An 18,459-nucleotide genomic window follows, 5' to 3' on the forward strand; every position below is an offset into this window, starting at 1 on the left:
TTTCATTTTTTCATTAATATGGCTCGGGATAAAAATATTTAGATTATTCATTACTTTTATCCCTATACAACCTTGTTTGTGAACTTGAATATTTTGGTACACCCTTAATTGATATGCACACACCTCCATATATAAAAAACATAGAAAAAACGCCCTCATAATAGGTAGAGGTTATTTTTTGTTCTTTATTTGATGATTACATGAAAAATAATTATCAAAATGAGAACAAAATATTCATAGGTGTACGGTACACCCTAAATCATTTACCCGTATTTGTCAAACATCCCATAAGGGTACGGCAATGATACTGTTTTAATCTTCTTACGTGCTTAATTAATTACTACATACTACGTGGTATTCCCTAATAGAGTATTAGCTAAAAAGATATGAAAGTATCTTAGCTTTTTCTTCTAAGCAGGGGAAACCCGATCCAATCTAAAAATATCTGAATGGCTTGATTATATTCTTGCAGCATTCTACAATCTTCTATACTTGTACAAAACATATATCATTCGCAATATTCTCCTTTATCTTTAATCAATCAAACAATAATCTAGCAATATATTGTTGTAATTTAACGATGATTTGTATTAAAGTAGGTTATTATTTGGACACTAGCTATCCTATAAGAAACTAACAAGTTTTACAAAATGATCACGCAATGGAATAAATCTAAGATAATAATAATGTAACTATTCTACTAATTTTTTGTTCAAGAATCTAATCTTTTGACGTATTAAGTATGGAATCTCATTAACAACCTGCTGGCCTGAGCTATATATAAGCTAGGCAACTCCTCATAATCCATAATTACACAACGAAGAAAATCTCACTCTTACTAAAAACAAGAAGAAGAAAAAATTTATAATATAGCTAGAACTAAGTATACAAAAGATGGCGCCTCATAGCAGCAACTACTACACAAAAGTTCACAAGGACGCGTACATGTTGATGGAGCAATACGACAGGCAATACAAGCAAAGGCCAGGGCAGGATGCTCACCAGATCCCTCCGAGTGATAGAAACATTACTATGAACTGTTTCGAGGTGGCTCAGAAGTATGGTGGTGTGATGATATGCGAAGATTATCGCAAGAAGAAGCCTATGAACAAGTTTTACTGATGTTACTGTAAATATATATGTACTTTGTAATTTTGTATGTGCCTATTAATATATATGTCACGTAGTATGTTAAGTACCTAAAGCACATACTCGTACATAACTAGACTGAAACACCATATATTGTAGATGGGATCAACTCGAGTTGAATTGTTGAACCTTTTAAACCTATCTAGCTAATCGACTTTTATTAACTTAATTAAGACTACAATTTTTTTCTACTAATAAGTTAGAATAATCTATCGATATAAAGAACAAAAAATAATCACGTAATCATAAGTTTATGAATCTATAATTGATTCAATATCTTTATAATTAAGCTTAACTCCAATAATAAATTTATAGTCCTTTAAGCAGCTAATTTTGAGCATTACTTTTTTAATAACATGCTTGTCACATACCTTGCTATTATTATTACACCACTAATATAACGGCTAAGGCAGATTGTCATCCTACCATCATGTTAGGCCACTAATTTCGTCCTCGAGTTAATTACTACATTTTTTTTTCGCTAGATATGAAAAGGGTTAGGGAATTGATCAAGCACAAAATCTTCAATCGAGGGTTCAAATTAAAATATGAAAAATAGTTTTTGTATAGATCACTTCCGTTAACTTTAACAAGTTTTATGGAAAGATTATCCCATTTAAGGTTAAATTTTAATTAGTAATGAGTTTGATTGCATTTCATTGTGTATTTTCTAATAAATACATAGTTTAAGGCTAATATGATTTATCTATTACTTATGAGTATTTTTAAGGGTAAAGTTTATGTTAACTAATCGATAACTTTTATAATATTTAAGGGTACTTTTAAATATTTTCAGAGTAATTATTCAACCGTCTTAGATTCTTACAACAAGTTAATGAGAGTCTGAAGAGAATAGAGCCTTAGTATTCTGTAACTTTGGGTGTAAGTGTAAATATACCTAATTCTGAATACATGCACTTAGGTGTGTAAGAAAATGTTAGATAGGGATCACCAAAATGACTATAATGAGGTGCATCTTTTTTTTCTTTATTTACATTATTCCTTTTTCACTTATCCTCTTTTTTTTTTTTTTTTTTTTTTTTTTTTTTTTTTTTTTTTTTGAGACATAACTCCTGAATCCTGATTATCCCAAGACATGAAAATATCTTAAATTTTCTCTTTTAGGCAGGGGAATTATTTCTTAACTGTTTAAACTCGGATCGGGAATAAGGTTGAATGGGGATTGGTTGCGTTTTGTGACCTTTTGTCATTCTAGATTTATTTATTTATTTATTAATTTTTTTTTTGACAAAGGATACAAACAACTACATATTAATATTAAAACAAATAGAGTGAATTGCCGCTTCTCCGGCAATTTGGTGAGCTCTGTGGACGCGCTGGCGATCCGCCTTATGAATACCACAAACCTGGAAGCGCGAGGCAAGTTGCAAAATTCTCCGAATAAGCCATTTATAAGCGATGCTACCCTGACCCTCTCCACGAAGCAAGGAGACCAGATTATGTGAATCAGTAAAAACCGCAAGAGACAGAATCCCGGAATGTAAAGCCCATTGAAGCCCATACAAGCGAGCTAAAGCCTCCGCATGTAAAGGAGAGGAGCAAACCCTGTAGTTGCTACCTCCAGTAATCCGATCATCCAACGGATCCTCATTATCCATGCACCAACCCATTCTAGATTTATACAAAATAGCTTACCTTTATTTTTGTGAACCAATTGCCCTTAATTCTTTTAATTAACCAAGATGAGTAGGGATAGCAATTTAATCTGAGTTCGATTCAAATCCAATTCGATTCGGAGAACAAAAATCTGATCGGAATCCGATAAAATAGATTCAAATTCAAATAGGAGGCGGATCGGACTTGGACCCTACGCAAAGTCCGATGGAGCTTGATCCGAGTCCAAATTCGAGAGTATGAGCATATACTTTATAACTTGGGACAATTGTTTGCCTGTTTTGTAACAAAATTTTATTATGAAACTTAGTTCATAATTTAAATATGTTATATTTTAACTTTACTTGATATGATGACAATACAAGCAATTATAGGTATATGACATTACAAAAAAAGATTTTATATATATATATATATATATATATATATATATATATATGTTTGGATTATTTCGATGGTCCGTATAACGGACCGGATTTGGATCCGAAAACTACGAGTCAGATCGGATTCGGACTTTTCAGGGTCCATTTACTAAACGGATTGGATTCGCATTTAGCCACAATGAACCCGAATTCGATCAGTTGTCATTCCTAAACATGAGGTTTGTGCCTTTAGAATCTCAATCCCACCAAATCAAAGCCACACAAGGGGTGAGGAACCTGCCCTAGTTTATCTACTTGATAAATTGCAGTAAATAAATCAATAAAAATGTCTAGTTAGTATATTTTAATTTGTAATTATTTTAACATTTATGAGACACTTATCTAATGAAAAGTTGCTGATTTATTTACCCCATTTGAAATTTCTCCATAAGGGTACGATGATAATATTATTTAATCTTATTAATTAGAGGTATATACTACTTCTCATGTTTCCTAATAGAGTATTAGTTAAAAAGAGATGAAAATATCTCACACTACCCTTTTGTTCTATCCAGGGAAATCTAATTTAATCTAGAAATATCTGAATGGCCTGATTATATTCTTGATTATATTCCACAACCCTCTTTCATTTCGTTCTGTATATCATTCACAATATTCTCCTTATCTCCTATATTGTGAATCATTTGATCAGTAATAATCTAGTAATAAATCTTATTATGTTGTGATAATTTACACTAAAGTAAGTTACTATTTAGACACTATCCTATAAAAAACTAACAAGTTTTTGAAGGAATAAACTTAAGACAGTGCAACTATTCTATTAGATTAATGTTAAAGAATCTAATCTTTTAACAAGTAAAGTATAGAATCTCAACATTAACCTACTAGCCTGGGCTATATATAGGCTAGGCAACTCATAATCCATATAACAAAACAAAGAAAATCTTAGCTCACTCTTACTAAAACAAGAAAATATTTGCAAGTAGCTAGAAATAAAAATACAAAATATGGCACCTCCTAGCAGCAACTACTATGCCAAGGTTCACAAGGACGCGAACATGATGATGGAGGTATACAACAGGCGATATGGACAAAGGGCAGGGCAAGCTCCTCACCAATTCCCTCCGAGAGATAGAAACAGCACTATGGACTGTTTCGAGGCAGCTCAGAAGTATGGTGTTGTGATGATATGCGAAGCTTATTACAAGAAGCAGCCTATGAACAAGTTTTACTGATGTTATTGTAAATATATGTGTCATGTAATGTGTTGAGTACCTAGCTAGCGAAGTACCCTGGTGCTTGAGAAGCACTATGTGGTAAATGTTTAATGAGAATCATGTACTTATGGATGTCTAATATCACAATAAAAGTCGTTTGATTATCACAAACAATTTTTTTCTTCGATTAATGTTTACAATTTTGAAGATATATTTGCTAGCAAAAAGTATGGCATGTAAATATGTAATATCATGTACTTATTTTGAACATTAGTACGTTTTTCAACATGCGTGCTACCTTGGCTATTGTTGCACCACTAATGTGCTAACGCAGATTATTGTGATTCTACAAGATAGGCCTCTATTCTGTCATCCATTCTTGTTGGAGTTAATAAAATGGCTTTGATCATGTACTGAATCTTCAATCTAGGGTTCAAAACTCGGAAAAATAAAGCCAACAAAGAGGAGAACATTCAAGGGATGAACCAACCCGAGAAGGATAATTGGAGTCAATAATTCAAACAAAATAAACAGATCTAGATCTATGCAACACTTATTAATAGACTTTATAAGTGTTTGTAATCAAATTAATTGCGCGCAATATCACCATAAGTCTCAATTGGCCTTTCTCAAGTCTGTTAAGAATCATTCGACATACTTATTGTACACTCAAGTGGTTTGAGTTTACCTAGAAATAGGTATCCATACAATCAGGTTTTAATTGTTAGATCTCCATTTTTTCTAAATTCATTCAATCAACTTTCTAGAATGTATTCTTTAATTGTTGTGTGGAAGTACCTAATCTTTGATATATCCAAATGTGAATGAGAAAAATTTAGGGATAATTTATGAGGTGCATCATTTTGATTATCCTTTTGAGGCATATACTACACAATATTCCATTTTATCTCTTTTTTTCCCTTTTATTTTACATAATAATTCCTTATAATCCCAAACCATGAAAATATCTAAAAAATTTATTTCTCTTCTATGCAGGGGAATTTCTAATCTGAACATATTTGGACGGCTAGATAAAATTCTTGCAGAACTCACAAGCTTCCTCCATTTGTACATTTTTGCATAATACGTGATTCGATTCGATATTCTTCTATGTCGATCAGTATTTTGCTAAATTAAGCAATTTGAATCACAGAGATGCCTACTACAGTCAACCAGAAATATCGCCTTTTCCTCTAACTACCTTACATACACCACAAAAACTTAGGAATACAGAATATGTAATATTTCTGCATTATATGCTGCAGAATTCACTCTTTTATCATCAAAAATTGTAGAATCTGATCGATCCTGTGCTATATATAGAGGCCATGTAACTGGACATAACACAGCAACAAAGAGTGTCACTTAACACGAAAACTTGGTAGAGTTAACAAGTATATAGTATATACCCCAAAAAAAATGGCACCTCCTAGCAAGCTTGCACAAGTAAGCATAGAAGGTTTCATGTTGTTGGAGAAACTAGAAAGGCGAAATGGGCGGAAAATAGGGCAAACTCACCATATTCATGTTCACCCTCAAAAAGAGAAGGTCATTGACAGCTTTGAGGCTGCTCGGATATATAATGGCTTGATGATCTGTGAACACCGTGACAAGAGACAGTCTGTTAGCAAGTTTTACTGAAGTCAGTCTGTCAGTGTATGAAGACAGTCTCTATGCTATGTACGTATAATGTATGTTTAAGTAGCTAAAAGTGGTACCCTGGTGCTGAGTTGCACTATGAGGTAGTAAATCAATGAAGGTCATGCAGTAGTCGTGTAAATTGTATAAAATCGCAATAAAACCATGAATCTATTGCACTTTTAAAGCTCTTACACTCTGAATAAGCTCATATACACATTTACAGTTTTATTTTGGGCTTCATAAAATAGACTCTATGTAATATATAATGGTGCACAAAATACTGATGCTAGTTTTTTTTTTATCCTGCTCATTCATGGGCTCTCCGATTATTTTAGGAGTACAATACAAAACACATGAAGTGAAACTAAACAAATCGAACCTGCATTATGACAAGCGTAGTGTGTCATCTGGTACCAATGTACAGAAGTTCTTGATTTTCAGTATCTTACCATTTTGGGTCAAGCCTTAAAACCTTGCTTTTACCCATATCAAGCCTCTGTCTGCATAAAGGAGAGAAAGTAATGTCTAATGTGCCAAGCCTTTGTTTTAATGTATAGCGCCTTGGCTTCTCAAACCTTTTGGGTCTCAAGTGCCTCACACTTTTTATGACCAAGTTCGGGCTTGTATAATACGAGGAGAGAAAATGGAATACATACAAGTTGTATGGATGGGAGGTTCAAGACTTGAGAAATATCTGTTCTCTCCTACAGCAACCGGGAGTCCAGGACAATATTGTTCCTCAGAGTGATTGCATAAGTAATTAGTTACTCAAGGACAATTGGACAAACGACCTCTATGAGCTTCTTTGAGTTGTGCCATGAAGCAAACGGAGGAAATAGATCATCTCAGTGTGCCAACACCATAACAGTAGGACCGGGGTAGAAAAAACAGAGAGAAAATGAAAGACATTCAGAATTAAACTAATTACCTGCAATAGTCTAAGTTGTGATGAGATTTGCTAAAGGACCTCGCGTGTATAGGCTCAATGTCTATTATGCTGCTTCACATTGTTGAATCCTTCCGGTACCAGAGTACCAGACCATCACGGCTCACCTTTAATCACTAAGGTCAGGGAATCACACTCTGGAGGTCTTTTCAAAGGCTGTAGAACACCTAGGAATCACATTGTAATTTGTAAAGAGCCGCAACGCAACTAATACAGTTGATTCAGTTTAGTTGCAATGTTGTTCATACTATTTATTACAGTAGTCTGTAACATCTTATAAGGAGTAGCATATTTGATATTGCTGCATTGAACAAATGACCACAAAGTGAAACCTCGATATTTCTTACAGTAATCAACACCCTTAGTAATTAGTATATGAAGCAATGTCGACGAATCATGTTGGCCAAATAACCTATTTCCGCTATATACAAAATGGTACAAATAATTATCTGCCTGCCTAAAAGTACAAATAATCAGAAAAAAGCCAGGCAAAGTATGAAGCAACAGAGAAGGAAGATTGAAACCCTATTTAAGGACTTGTGAACTTGCATTTCTTGCCTTCTTAACCTTGGATTACTGCCCCCTACTACATTATATGAATTTGGAAATGTATGCAAGCTCTGTGAGTCGCCAAACATCCTTGCATAGACCATCTCCCCGAACATACCATCAACAGCAGGTTGAAAGACATTTGCAATTCTATCATTCCTTTGGTTGAGTAATGAAGGGGAAGAAATTGGTTCTTCAGACCCAAGATAGCCTGTAGCATAGGGTCGTTGATAAGGATTTCGGTATGGGAGAAGCTGGTGATTGGGGTGTTCAGCTGCATTTAGCAGTGCACGGGTCCCACAAGCTGGTGGTCTTGGAGGTATGCCCATATCCCGGGAACAGGCCTTAGCCTCTAGCTCAGGGTTGCTCAGGGATTGACCTCGGCCATATAGAGGAACCACGGTTGTGTGAGAGATTTCGGCCTTGCAAACTGGGCATTGTGGATACTCATCTGATGAAAGAGAGGCACTCTGAACATGAAACCACTTGTAAATACAAGGCCAACAGTATAGGTGCCCACATAAGGTGACTACAGGCTCATTAGCAAAATCCAAGCAGATATTGCAGTCAAAAGAGCCATTGAGATTTTCGGCTTCTTTTGGTGCAGCTGGGATAGATTTCCATTTCTGATCATACCGCATTTCGACTTCCATGGATTAACAGTCTATAAGCTATATCCCTGAAGGAAACAACAGTGGCTACATGAGTTAAAATGACTATTTATTTATCATCAATGTAAAAATTAGTTTGCACACACAATTACGAAAAAATGATAGAAATGTTAGATGAAGATGGTAGAATATTAGAAATAAACTACATGCATTAGCATATGGATATAACATGCTTCAATCAATTATGCAGCAAAATTCGGATATATAATAACATCAAAGGGCCCATAGCATAGCTGGATCATGTTCAAGGAGGCTAAAAGCCTAATATAGCTCATCCAAAGATCCAAAGAAGATAAAATTTAAAGTATCAGATATTTAATTATGTGTTTAAATATAGAACTAATTCCAGGGACCACTGTCCCAATCATGCTGGTGGATGGATAAGAATGAGTTTATTTAGCTCTCCTCTCACGCTACAGATCCTAAAATTAGCAACTCCCACAAAAGACAACTGACATGATATTCCAGCCTTCCTGGGGTTTTTAATTAACGGGATATGAATAATCCGAAATTTTTAGTTTTGTTCTTTCATTAATCCACCCTTGAAATATTTCAAAAGAGATCTCATTCTAGGGATCACATTCTCATAATAATCTCAAGTATTAATATTATCTATGATTATATTTCGAGAAGCAACTTGCCTATGTTACCTCAAGTTTTGTCCTGTGAAAAAATTCATGGAGAAAGGAGCTTATGAAACTTAAAAATAACCTTTCTTAAAAGGAAGAACAAAGCACCCATTACAATCTAAAACAACCCTATTACAAATGAAAGACATTCATGACAATAATAGAGAGCAAATGACATAAAGGTTGCACACCAAATAATTATGTTAGTTCTTCTTCAACCCTTTATATACCCTCAAATCATGTGCCTTGCCCAGCAATCAACAATCAAAAATGGAATACAACAACCCCTTTCCCTGAACAGCTACATGAAGACATATGATATTCCCAGTAATTTGACTCATTGAATAAATTGTAGGGATAGTTCAAAGAACAAACAGATAAGGAAAGCCACCTCTATTGATGTCATGGTTTGTGCATAAATCTAATTAACATAATTGTAGACAATGAATATGGGCACGGTGGTTTACCCCATACAGAATTTTTTTTTTTTGTACGGGTGGTTTAGTAAACAATAAAATTTGTGTAAACAATAAAATTTATGTAACCAAATGTCTACCAATGCCTCAAAACTACCACCAATCTGAGATTCCTAGTTGTATGGATATTCGCTCGTGTGAAGCATTGTAATTAGAAGCCACATTACGGAGATGATTAACAAAACGGATTATAACACTACGACAACAAATAGCAAGGCCAAAAGTGACAATTTCAAAACTAGACATTCAATGCTGGACTGCTGGTACATGAGCAATTGAACATCACTAGAAATATTCTAATCATTTGACTAAATTGCTTGGGACCTCCAAATGAATTTTCTTAATCCCCTGTAGAAATTCAATACATCTAGCACTTTCATATATATGGACCAAAATAGATAAATGCACCCACTAATACACACTAAAATATAAATTATGTCGAGTCAATATCAAAACTGATTAGAAAATAAATCAATCCATCACTCTCGAAAAATATAATATTTCTCTTAACCTTCTAGACGGTACATTAGACAAATTTAGCATTATTAATTAGAATTATCAATCGCAATTTGTTGAACTCGTGAGTTGTGACATAAAACTATTTAACCTTCTGAAAAAACGAATAGCCAGTTCCTTCATCTATTATCTAGTACCCTGCGGTTCGAAAATGAAAGCATACCAAATACTAACATCATCACCTAGCTTAATCTCCAAATATTCCATTATTCTACATATAAATCCAAGTCATCCAACTTAGAACTTCCCATAGCCCTATTATATTACGAGAACAATAACATATTAACCAACTTAGATAATGTTCTCTTCATCTGAATTTGACTTATCTTATCTTATTGTCCCTAAACGGGAAATGATTTTGGCTCACAAAAATTGATTTTGGCGCACCTCTACATGAGAACACAGTTTTCTATTCGTAGGGGTATACCAAAATCAATTAATGGTATGTTGAAATCAATTTCCTCCTTGAACTATTTAGTTTAGCACTAACATTCCGTCCTTCGTACCTCATCACATAACAGATAAACTAGCCGATTCCACCTCGTCTTTCTCAGTCACTTACCAAATTACCGTACATTTTAAATACTTCAATAAAATAAAATAAAAAAATCTCTTACATTGTCAGCTTTTTTATTTTTTATTTTTTTTTGTTCACACCATACAATCATACATCCTCTCTGTTAATTACGTTTCTTTAACACCTCTTTTTTTTTTTTTTTTTTAAACAATTTTTTGATAAAAGAAACGTTAACAAGTAACAGTTTATCAACCTACAAATATAAGCACTAACCTATCTAATTATCGAAGTTAAAAGTAGAATTATTACATTAAAATGAACATTACTTATACGGATGGATGCTTGATTTTGGCATGCATTCCTTAATTAATGCAGTAAGATCTTGATCTAACGCTCCATTAGCAAGATCTTTACTAAAATATAAATAGAAATTATTCAAACAAATCTAATATGATATATCAGATTGTCATTGATAAAAGCGTCATACCCATAAGATTGGGTATTTCTTCGCTCCAATTTTATGCTTAAAAAAAAGTAAACAAAAATAAACTCAAAATTAGAGCTAAAGGCAATTAACAGGCACTCAATCACGATTAATTAAATTAGCAACCAAAAAAAAAAGCCATGAATTCTGAAATTAGTACTGATTTAATGTCAAGCAAGAAAAAAACAAGGAGAAAGTAAAAGTAGGAGAGAGAAAGAGAGAAAAAATACCAGAAAAGAGGAGAGCAGAGCAGCAAATTGTACAAGGAAGAGAAGGAAAGAGGGTAAAAGTTGAAGAATGGAGGAAGGAAAAGTAGGAGAGAGAAAGGGGAAGATGTAGAGAATGTGAATAGGAGAGAGAAAAGAAGAAGGAGACGTTTAGAATTGAAAGTAAGCTGGCAATTGTCGTTGTAACTTTGTAATTTGTGTGGGTTTTATCAATACTCAATAGGGGTAGTGAGCAGCATTGAGCAGGTAGATTTTTAAATTAGTATTAAGTGCGTCTTTTAAGATTGTGGGGACTCAGGAGAAAGGCGTGGCTACACTTATTTTTGGATGATATTTGCGATATTATAAAATAGATTTGACTATACTTAATAGGAATAAACATGACACTCATGAGGATTGAACACTAGACCAACATGAGATAAAGCTCAGATATTTCACTCTAACCACTAAGCTATACAGTAGAAAGTTATAAGTCCACCTTTATTGTACCTATCTACGAGGCCTCCACCATCCCCCCCACCCCCATGGCTCCGCCCTTACAACTAACAAGTAATTATACCTCAACTAGTGTTCACTGTTTAGCCGACGTTGCTCCGGGTGTTACATTGATTATTTTTTGAATTTGAAAGAATTATTTTTATTATCTGTAAATTATAATAATACAATGACCTTTTATTATATTATATGTATTTATATATTTATGTGTATAGGTAGAGAACATGATTAGTTTCTATCTTACATGGTAAATTGATAGTAGGTTGGTCTTTATTCAATGAGGTCTTGTATTCAAATTGTATGTATTTTTTGTTCTCATGACATGAAACAAAAATATGCTAGAGATACGCGTTGCATATTGAATTATGATGTGTTATTATGCATTATGTTAGTGCAAAATTGAGATACACGTGCCACATTGACATTTTTAGGATTGTTTTTCAATAGATGAGTATAGTTATAGAATCTACGATTTTGGTTTATAGTAATAATAATTGGTTAAGTATGACCACTTTGAAAGTGAGAGGACGATGGAGGAGCAAAACCCGGTTAATATCCTGTATTAACAAAATATTGTTTATATCACTCATTTTTGTCTTTCCTCCCCTTCCACGGCCACTATTTCCTTCTCTCTCCTCCCTTCCCATGGCCTCGCCTATCATTCGACCATCATCGTGAGTGTACACTGGTCCGTCAAACAAAAGACACCCTAGTAGGACATATGTAAAGTGTGTCATACTAAAGGGAAAAGGTGGTGCTTGCAGAGGTACGACGGTCGTCTAACAGAGTAGCAAGACTAATGATTGTGCGTGTGGTAGACTTGATCATATGTAGCCCGACCAATTTTGGACGGGTTTTGTGTAGCCTTTTTTTCCGGCTGAAATTGGGTTGGGCCCAGCCTGGTCTGATTTTCTTTTTAAAAAAAGAGCGGACTTGGGAAAACACTTTAATGCCCTTTTAGATGATTTTTTGGGTCCAACCCAAAAAGCCCACACAAATGGCCGGGTTTTGGCCCGAACTTTGGCCCGAGCGAGAAATGGACCGAAAATTTTAGGCCTTAAATTTTAGGCCTTTGGCCTGGCTCAAACCCGCCCCATCCCCGCCTAATGATCACCTCTATGCAGTGGTTAATTGGTGGTAGTAGTGGTCGGATGATGGTATTGGGGGTCGTGTAATGGTCATGCGGTAGTTAGAGGGTGGTCCCAGTGGTGGTTAAGTGAGATAGAGGAGAGAGAAAGGAAGTTATTGCTTAAGAATTTACCAAAAAAAAAAACATTGAAGTCATTGAACCTTTTCATTATCTGTTTTTTCACAAAGTATTGGGTGCGACAATGTTTCGTGCATCAATACCTTCTCTTTCTTAAACAAAATATGTTAGACTGACGAAATATTTGGTTAATCTGAAGTGACGCAATACTTTCTCTTGTTTTTTTCATCTCAAAGTGTAAAGAAAATCTTTCAAATGTGCAAAATCACATTATTGAAGACTTTTTTCATTTTTCATTTTTTTAAAAAATTATTGAAGACTAAATGCAGTCAGTTTACCCACTTAAACTTGCAAAACTTGTGAATGAATTTCCTGTTAACTTTATTTGATATTTGAAATTCTTATACCAGTACTAAAATGAATCACTTTATCTAGTTATTACAAGTATTAAAAATTACTAATCAATTGTTCTCACTTAATTATCTAACATTATGAATTGGTCTTTAGTCTTTATTTCAAGCACTAATGTTAAATCAATACAATCTTCCCACCTAATCTTGCTTAATTGCCACACAATTAAGCAAAACAACACATAATCTAAAAATAGATTGTAAAGGAATAAACACTACATCAGTACTAATTTTTTTTGAGGGAACTACATCAGTACTAATTTAAATTACTTATACTCCTCCGTAATGTAATCCATTAAGGCATTAATACTCCGTAATATTTTAAATTAATAGTTAATTAATTATTAATTAAGCTATTAGTCAACCATATTATTGTTGACTTCATCTATATAATAACGGACTACCCAAGTAAGTGAACATGATTAATAGAGACAGACACCAATAAATTAGCAAATGGTCAAAAAAACCCACATGCCTCAACTAATGCAGGTCGGTTTGTCATGTGCAATGAGGTCGAGCTAAGATCTAATTACGTATTACTTACTACTTTTGTACAGTACCTTTTTTTTACGTTATCATCAGCTTACTTACTGCATTATTGCAGAATTAAACACAAAAAGTAATTAGTTGCTTAAACGTCTTTTATTCATTATTTTTTTTTGACAAGTTATTAATTCAGTGTTTACAAATTATTTTAATTACTTGAGTGTACGTGAGTTGAACGTTTTCAGTCTCTTGACAGATGCATTAACTAACTGACAAAACTAATTTAGCAAGTGAATCGATTCATTATTATCTTATTTCTTTGTTTACTTGATGGATTTTTGTACGGATCAGAGTAGATTAGAACCATTGTGAATAAAGTGATGGAGGCGTTAAAAACTAATCTGACTAATCCGATTTGAAATTAACCCAAACAAAATTATATAGATTCGATCTTATCATATCAAAATTGAACCGAGTACTCGAATTGACGCCTCCAACTATGATGATATGACAATAAAAACACACATAATATGACCACAAATTAAAGTAGATATGAAATAGTGCACTATTTTCTGTGTCGTAGCTACCGTGTAGGTCATAAATCTAATTAAAAGCATATGAACAAAACATACTAAGAGCCTATTCTAAACTTAACTGATAGGAGCTGAACTAAATAGACCCTAAATGAATGAAATTTCATTTAGACACGCAGGAACTGCAAGTCTGCATGACACAATGATATGCGGCTTTGAGTTAAATCATGTTTTCCTCTTAAGCCACCATTTTGAATATTTTGCCGTCATCAATGTTAAACATATATAATTATAACTTTGTTGTTAATTAATTACTCACTTAGTCTATGATCTCATATTCTATTACTGTACAAATTTTAATTAATTTGCTCTACTTTAAAAAAAATCCATTATTTATTAGTTAGGCCATAACTCATAAATAACAGGGTTGTTTAGCAATCGTGGTTTTACATAATTTGTTTGATCAATTGGTAATAGTACGAGTAACTCCTCTACCTTATTATATCATCTCTCCTTTTTCTTTAATGTGGGACACTCATACAAATGAGCTATAATGAGTTTCAACATTAGTTGTGGCTCTTAATTAGTTGTTTTTAAGTAAAAAATTAGCTTTTAACTTTTGACTTTTGACTGAGAGCTAGCTAGCTAGAAAGCCAACAATTAAACATATTTTTTAACTGTGCAATCAAATTTTAAAAACCAAAAGATTGGCAAATAGCTATTTGTCAAACACCAAAAAGAGTTTGTGCACTACATTATACTCCATAATATATCAATGCTGACACATCAAAAGAATGAAAGATAAAATATCTCTCACAACTAACATAAAATCATACATAAATAACAATGTAACATGAATACATCCTGTCAAAAAAAATAAAAAAAAAAATAAAAATAAAAACATGATACACAAACCTAGTAAATCATATTAGATGATTACAATTCCACCGATATATTGTGTGAGAAACTTCGTATGTTGTATTTTTATTTACCAAATCAACCTTATTCTAATTAAACTAAAACGAATCGAAATCAATCAAACCGAAATTAATTGACCAAAAGTCATTTGACTTGAATTCAACCAAGTCAAACCCATTTTGATACAATACGGATTTATACAAACCTAATAAGAACTAATTCGAAATTGACTCGACTTAAACATGACCCTGACTCGACAAATCTTGTAATCTTGACTCGAAATTGACCCGTTGAATCAAACAATGCCGAAGCATGTAGTAACCCCCAAAATTTTGTTGAGAAGAATGGAGAATCGGAATTTGGCTAATGGATTTAACCTAGTCAACCACTCAATTACCAGCCCATAATCACAATCAGTCCGGTCTGACCCGCTTAATTGTTTACCCGTCTCATTTAATTCAATCCAAACATTTCAATCGAACTCAAAAAATTCTCATTTTATATCGCGGGAACTCCCAACTCTCTCGCCACTTTCAAAAACTCAACCTCCATTGTCATCGCCATTTTCAACTCAACACCTAACTCTCTCTCTCTCTCTTCTTTCTCTCTCTAAAATAAGAATCCTATTGCAATGTCGGCGGCGAAAGGGAGCGGCAAGAAGCGAACAGAAGCTGAAGCTCAGCAGTCCGATAAACGAAAGCGAGAGTTTCAGGAAGATGACGACATTTTCGACAACGAGCTTTCCAGGTCTCAAACTTCTTCAAATTTCTTGTTTTAATCGCTTTATTTTGATATTATCTTTCGAAATTTGTTGTAAATTTCGGAAAATTCGGCCTTATATTTGTAAATTTCGGCGTAATTTTCAGCGAGATCAAAGGAATTTTCTCAGTGCTGCAACAAATCAGAGAAAAAGCTGCAAAAGACGGCCAGAAGAAGAAGGAAGAAACTATTTCTAGGTCTGCTTTGTTTTCCTGTTTCATTTGTTGAATTTCTGAAGTAAAATTTTGTTTTCTGGAATTTTCGAATTGTTGTCTTCATTTCAGTTTTAATCGCAATCTATTACGTTTGATTGATGAATGAATTGAAATTATAGACTTGAAGTTGCTTAATGTTAACATTTACACATTTTGCAGTTGATTATATATGCATTATAATTACTGATTGTAATAAACATAACTTCTGCAACTATGCGTCGGATTTTCTCCAGAAATTTTGACAATTTGTCCGATTTATAACTTTTGTGAAATTACTCATATAGTTTGATGAGAGTAGTAAATTGATTTTGAGATAAGTATCTAAGATACTCTAATCAAATTTGAGCTCATAATTCTGCTGAATTTTTAGTATCATCTTCAAAATTTCTTAGAATTTTGCCTATTTTGCTGGATATTTGCCTATTTGCTATTGTTCGAATTGCTGGTTAGTTGCAACTACAAATTGAAACTAAATTAGTTGGTTTTTCGATCAGTGTCGCTTCTGAGATCAAGTCTATGTTTGAGGAGCTGAAGGCAAAGATTGAAAAAGAAAGGTAGAAGTGATTTTGTGGTTTAGTATGCTGAGTGGCAAGAATATGGAGAATTGTCAATGTTGAATTCACTGAATTGAGTGAAATGCCTAATGTTTCACCTTCGAATTTTGTATTTTCAGGCAAACTTTTGCAAAGGCATTGACAAAGAGCTCAAAGGAGGTGATCATATACCCAGATACCAAATTCAATCCTCGGTCGTTCTGGTTTAATTAAGTTTGTTCTTTGGTACAGGAAGCTCAACAAATATCTGATGAATGTATTATTGTTTGGTTTTTCAGTGTGAAAATGCACTGAAGGAAGAGACTGTCAATTTCCAAGGAGTTTATGAGAAATTCAGCAAAGAGAAAGCAACATATCTGCAATCACTGAAGGGTATAAATCCTTGTTAACCTACTACTTACTGTCTTATGCATATTTGACAAGCTACAAAAATGAAGCATAGTTCAATAATTTAGTAAAAGGTTCTAAGATGATGCTAGTAAATGAAATTGAGATTACTTGGCCTTTTGCAACCCCCACTCCCTTGGGCGCATTACACAGTCATTGTTTCTTGATTTTGGCTGTTAAGACTAGGAAGATCGCTGAATTCTCTTTTTGGCTCATTGCTCTTAACTCTTAAGCAGCTTTTCTGTTGAATAATGCAGCTACAAGCATAAAATTCATTAGGCATCATACATAATTGATAACCAAAAATACATCGTCTTGGGCTCTTGAATATGCTAATTATGAATTTGATATCTAGCTGAGGGTCTTGATTTCTGCAGTACTGAAAACTGATCAAGTGCTTTCTTTGATAAAAATGGTTTTCTAATGTGTAGTTTCCTGGTGTAATCTAGTATACTTCATGGTGATTGCCAGTCTGCCACTGTGATTTACTTACATTGCTATGGAGTTAGAGAAAACGTGATAGGAGTATTTTTCTATAACTAATGATGTTTATATACTTCGTTCCTGACAGATACCATTTCCAAATATGAAGAAGGGAAGGAAAGGCTCTTCGTGCGATATGAACAACAAAGTGAGCTACAAGACACCCTTCTATTCTTCTAATTTCATGATTGCAGTTCCTCACAAGAGAACACATCCCCATTTTGTTTGATTTCAGGGAAGAAAGAGAAGAGCATGATACAAGAAAAGGAAAAGGCGTGCACAGACAAAATTGCTGAGTTGGAGGAGTCTTTGAAGAAGAAGAAACAGGTGCGCCTATATTTTCATCAGATACAAGTACCTTACTCTTTTAAGCGTTCCAATTGTTGGGAACATTCTTACAGACACATTGCTCTCTATTTTGGAACAGGACGACAAAACTTTCAGCCTTCTAAGGAAGACTCTGGGATCCTTTCTCGAGACTGGTTCAGATGACGAATTTGCACAAGATGAGTAAAAGAGTGTTATGGTTTAAGACCTTATCTTTCACCTACATTAATGTAGAGAACGACAAAACTTTTGATTCTGCAATGTCTTTGTATAGGCGATTAGCCTTTTGCTTTCCTTCAAGCAAACCTTGCAACATGAGTAGTGACTGAATTACAATGAAGTAGACATACATTATCTACATATATTAGAAGCAAGTGGCGCTTGTGCTGTAAATTCCTGCAGATTAGTTAGGAGACTCTTTGATCAGCTTAATAACAACTGTCAAAGCACGAGGAAATAGATTGTACTATCGTAGTGTCGGGTAAGGTCTATTATTGACTCTGCAATGTTATCGTATAGTCGAGTAACCATTTATCTTCTATCAGGTGTCAGTCCTGGCATGTTTTTGAATTTTAGTGAAGCAGAACAATACATTGTCTGCTGCAACAGAAATCTCTGCTGTATATTGTTAACATACACGCTTTT

The 18,459-nt window shown here is 33.9% G+C and overlaps 2 protein-coding genes across 2 annotated transcripts; one reads left to right on the top strand and one right to left on the bottom strand.

Moving 5' to 3' along the window:
* Window positions 1–7,243: 7,243 nt before the first annotated feature.
* Window positions 7,244–11,272, bottom strand: LOC110693614 (E3 ubiquitin-protein ligase RMA1H1-like). Its single transcript, XM_021870754.1, has 2 exons — window positions 11,044–11,272; window positions 7,244–8,199 (listed from the first exon to the last, which is right to left on the bottom strand). Exon 2 carries the CDS (start codon window positions 8,171–8,173, stop codon window positions 7,445–7,447), a length of 729 nt encoding a protein of 242 aa, XP_021726446.1. The 5' UTR covers window positions 8,174–8,199; window positions 11,044–11,272; the 3' UTR covers window positions 7,244–7,444.
* A 3,329-nt stretch (window positions 11,273–14,601) lies between these two features.
* Window positions 14,602–18,420, top strand: LOC110693617 (WD repeat-containing protein 87-like). Its single transcript, XM_021870757.1, has 8 exons — window positions 14,602–15,836; window positions 15,956–16,045; window positions 16,558–16,617; window positions 16,737–16,776; window positions 16,896–16,989; window positions 17,576–17,635; window positions 17,723–17,814; window positions 17,915–18,420. The coding sequence occupies exons 1-8, from the start codon at window positions 15,721–15,723 to the stop codon at window positions 17,999–18,001; spliced, it is 639 nt and encodes a 212-aa protein (XP_021726449.1). The 5' UTR covers window positions 14,602–15,720; the 3' UTR covers window positions 18,002–18,420.
* The last annotated feature ends 39 nt before the right edge of the window (window positions 18,421–18,459 follow it).

This window comes from Chenopodium quinoa, unplaced genomic scaffold (assembly GCF_001683475.1).
Source record: "Chenopodium quinoa cultivar QQ74 unplaced genomic scaffold, ASM168347v1, whole genome shotgun sequence".
In the NCBI taxonomy this organism is placed as follows: Eukaryota; Viridiplantae; Streptophyta; class Magnoliopsida; order Caryophyllales; family Amaranthaceae; genus Chenopodium; species Chenopodium quinoa.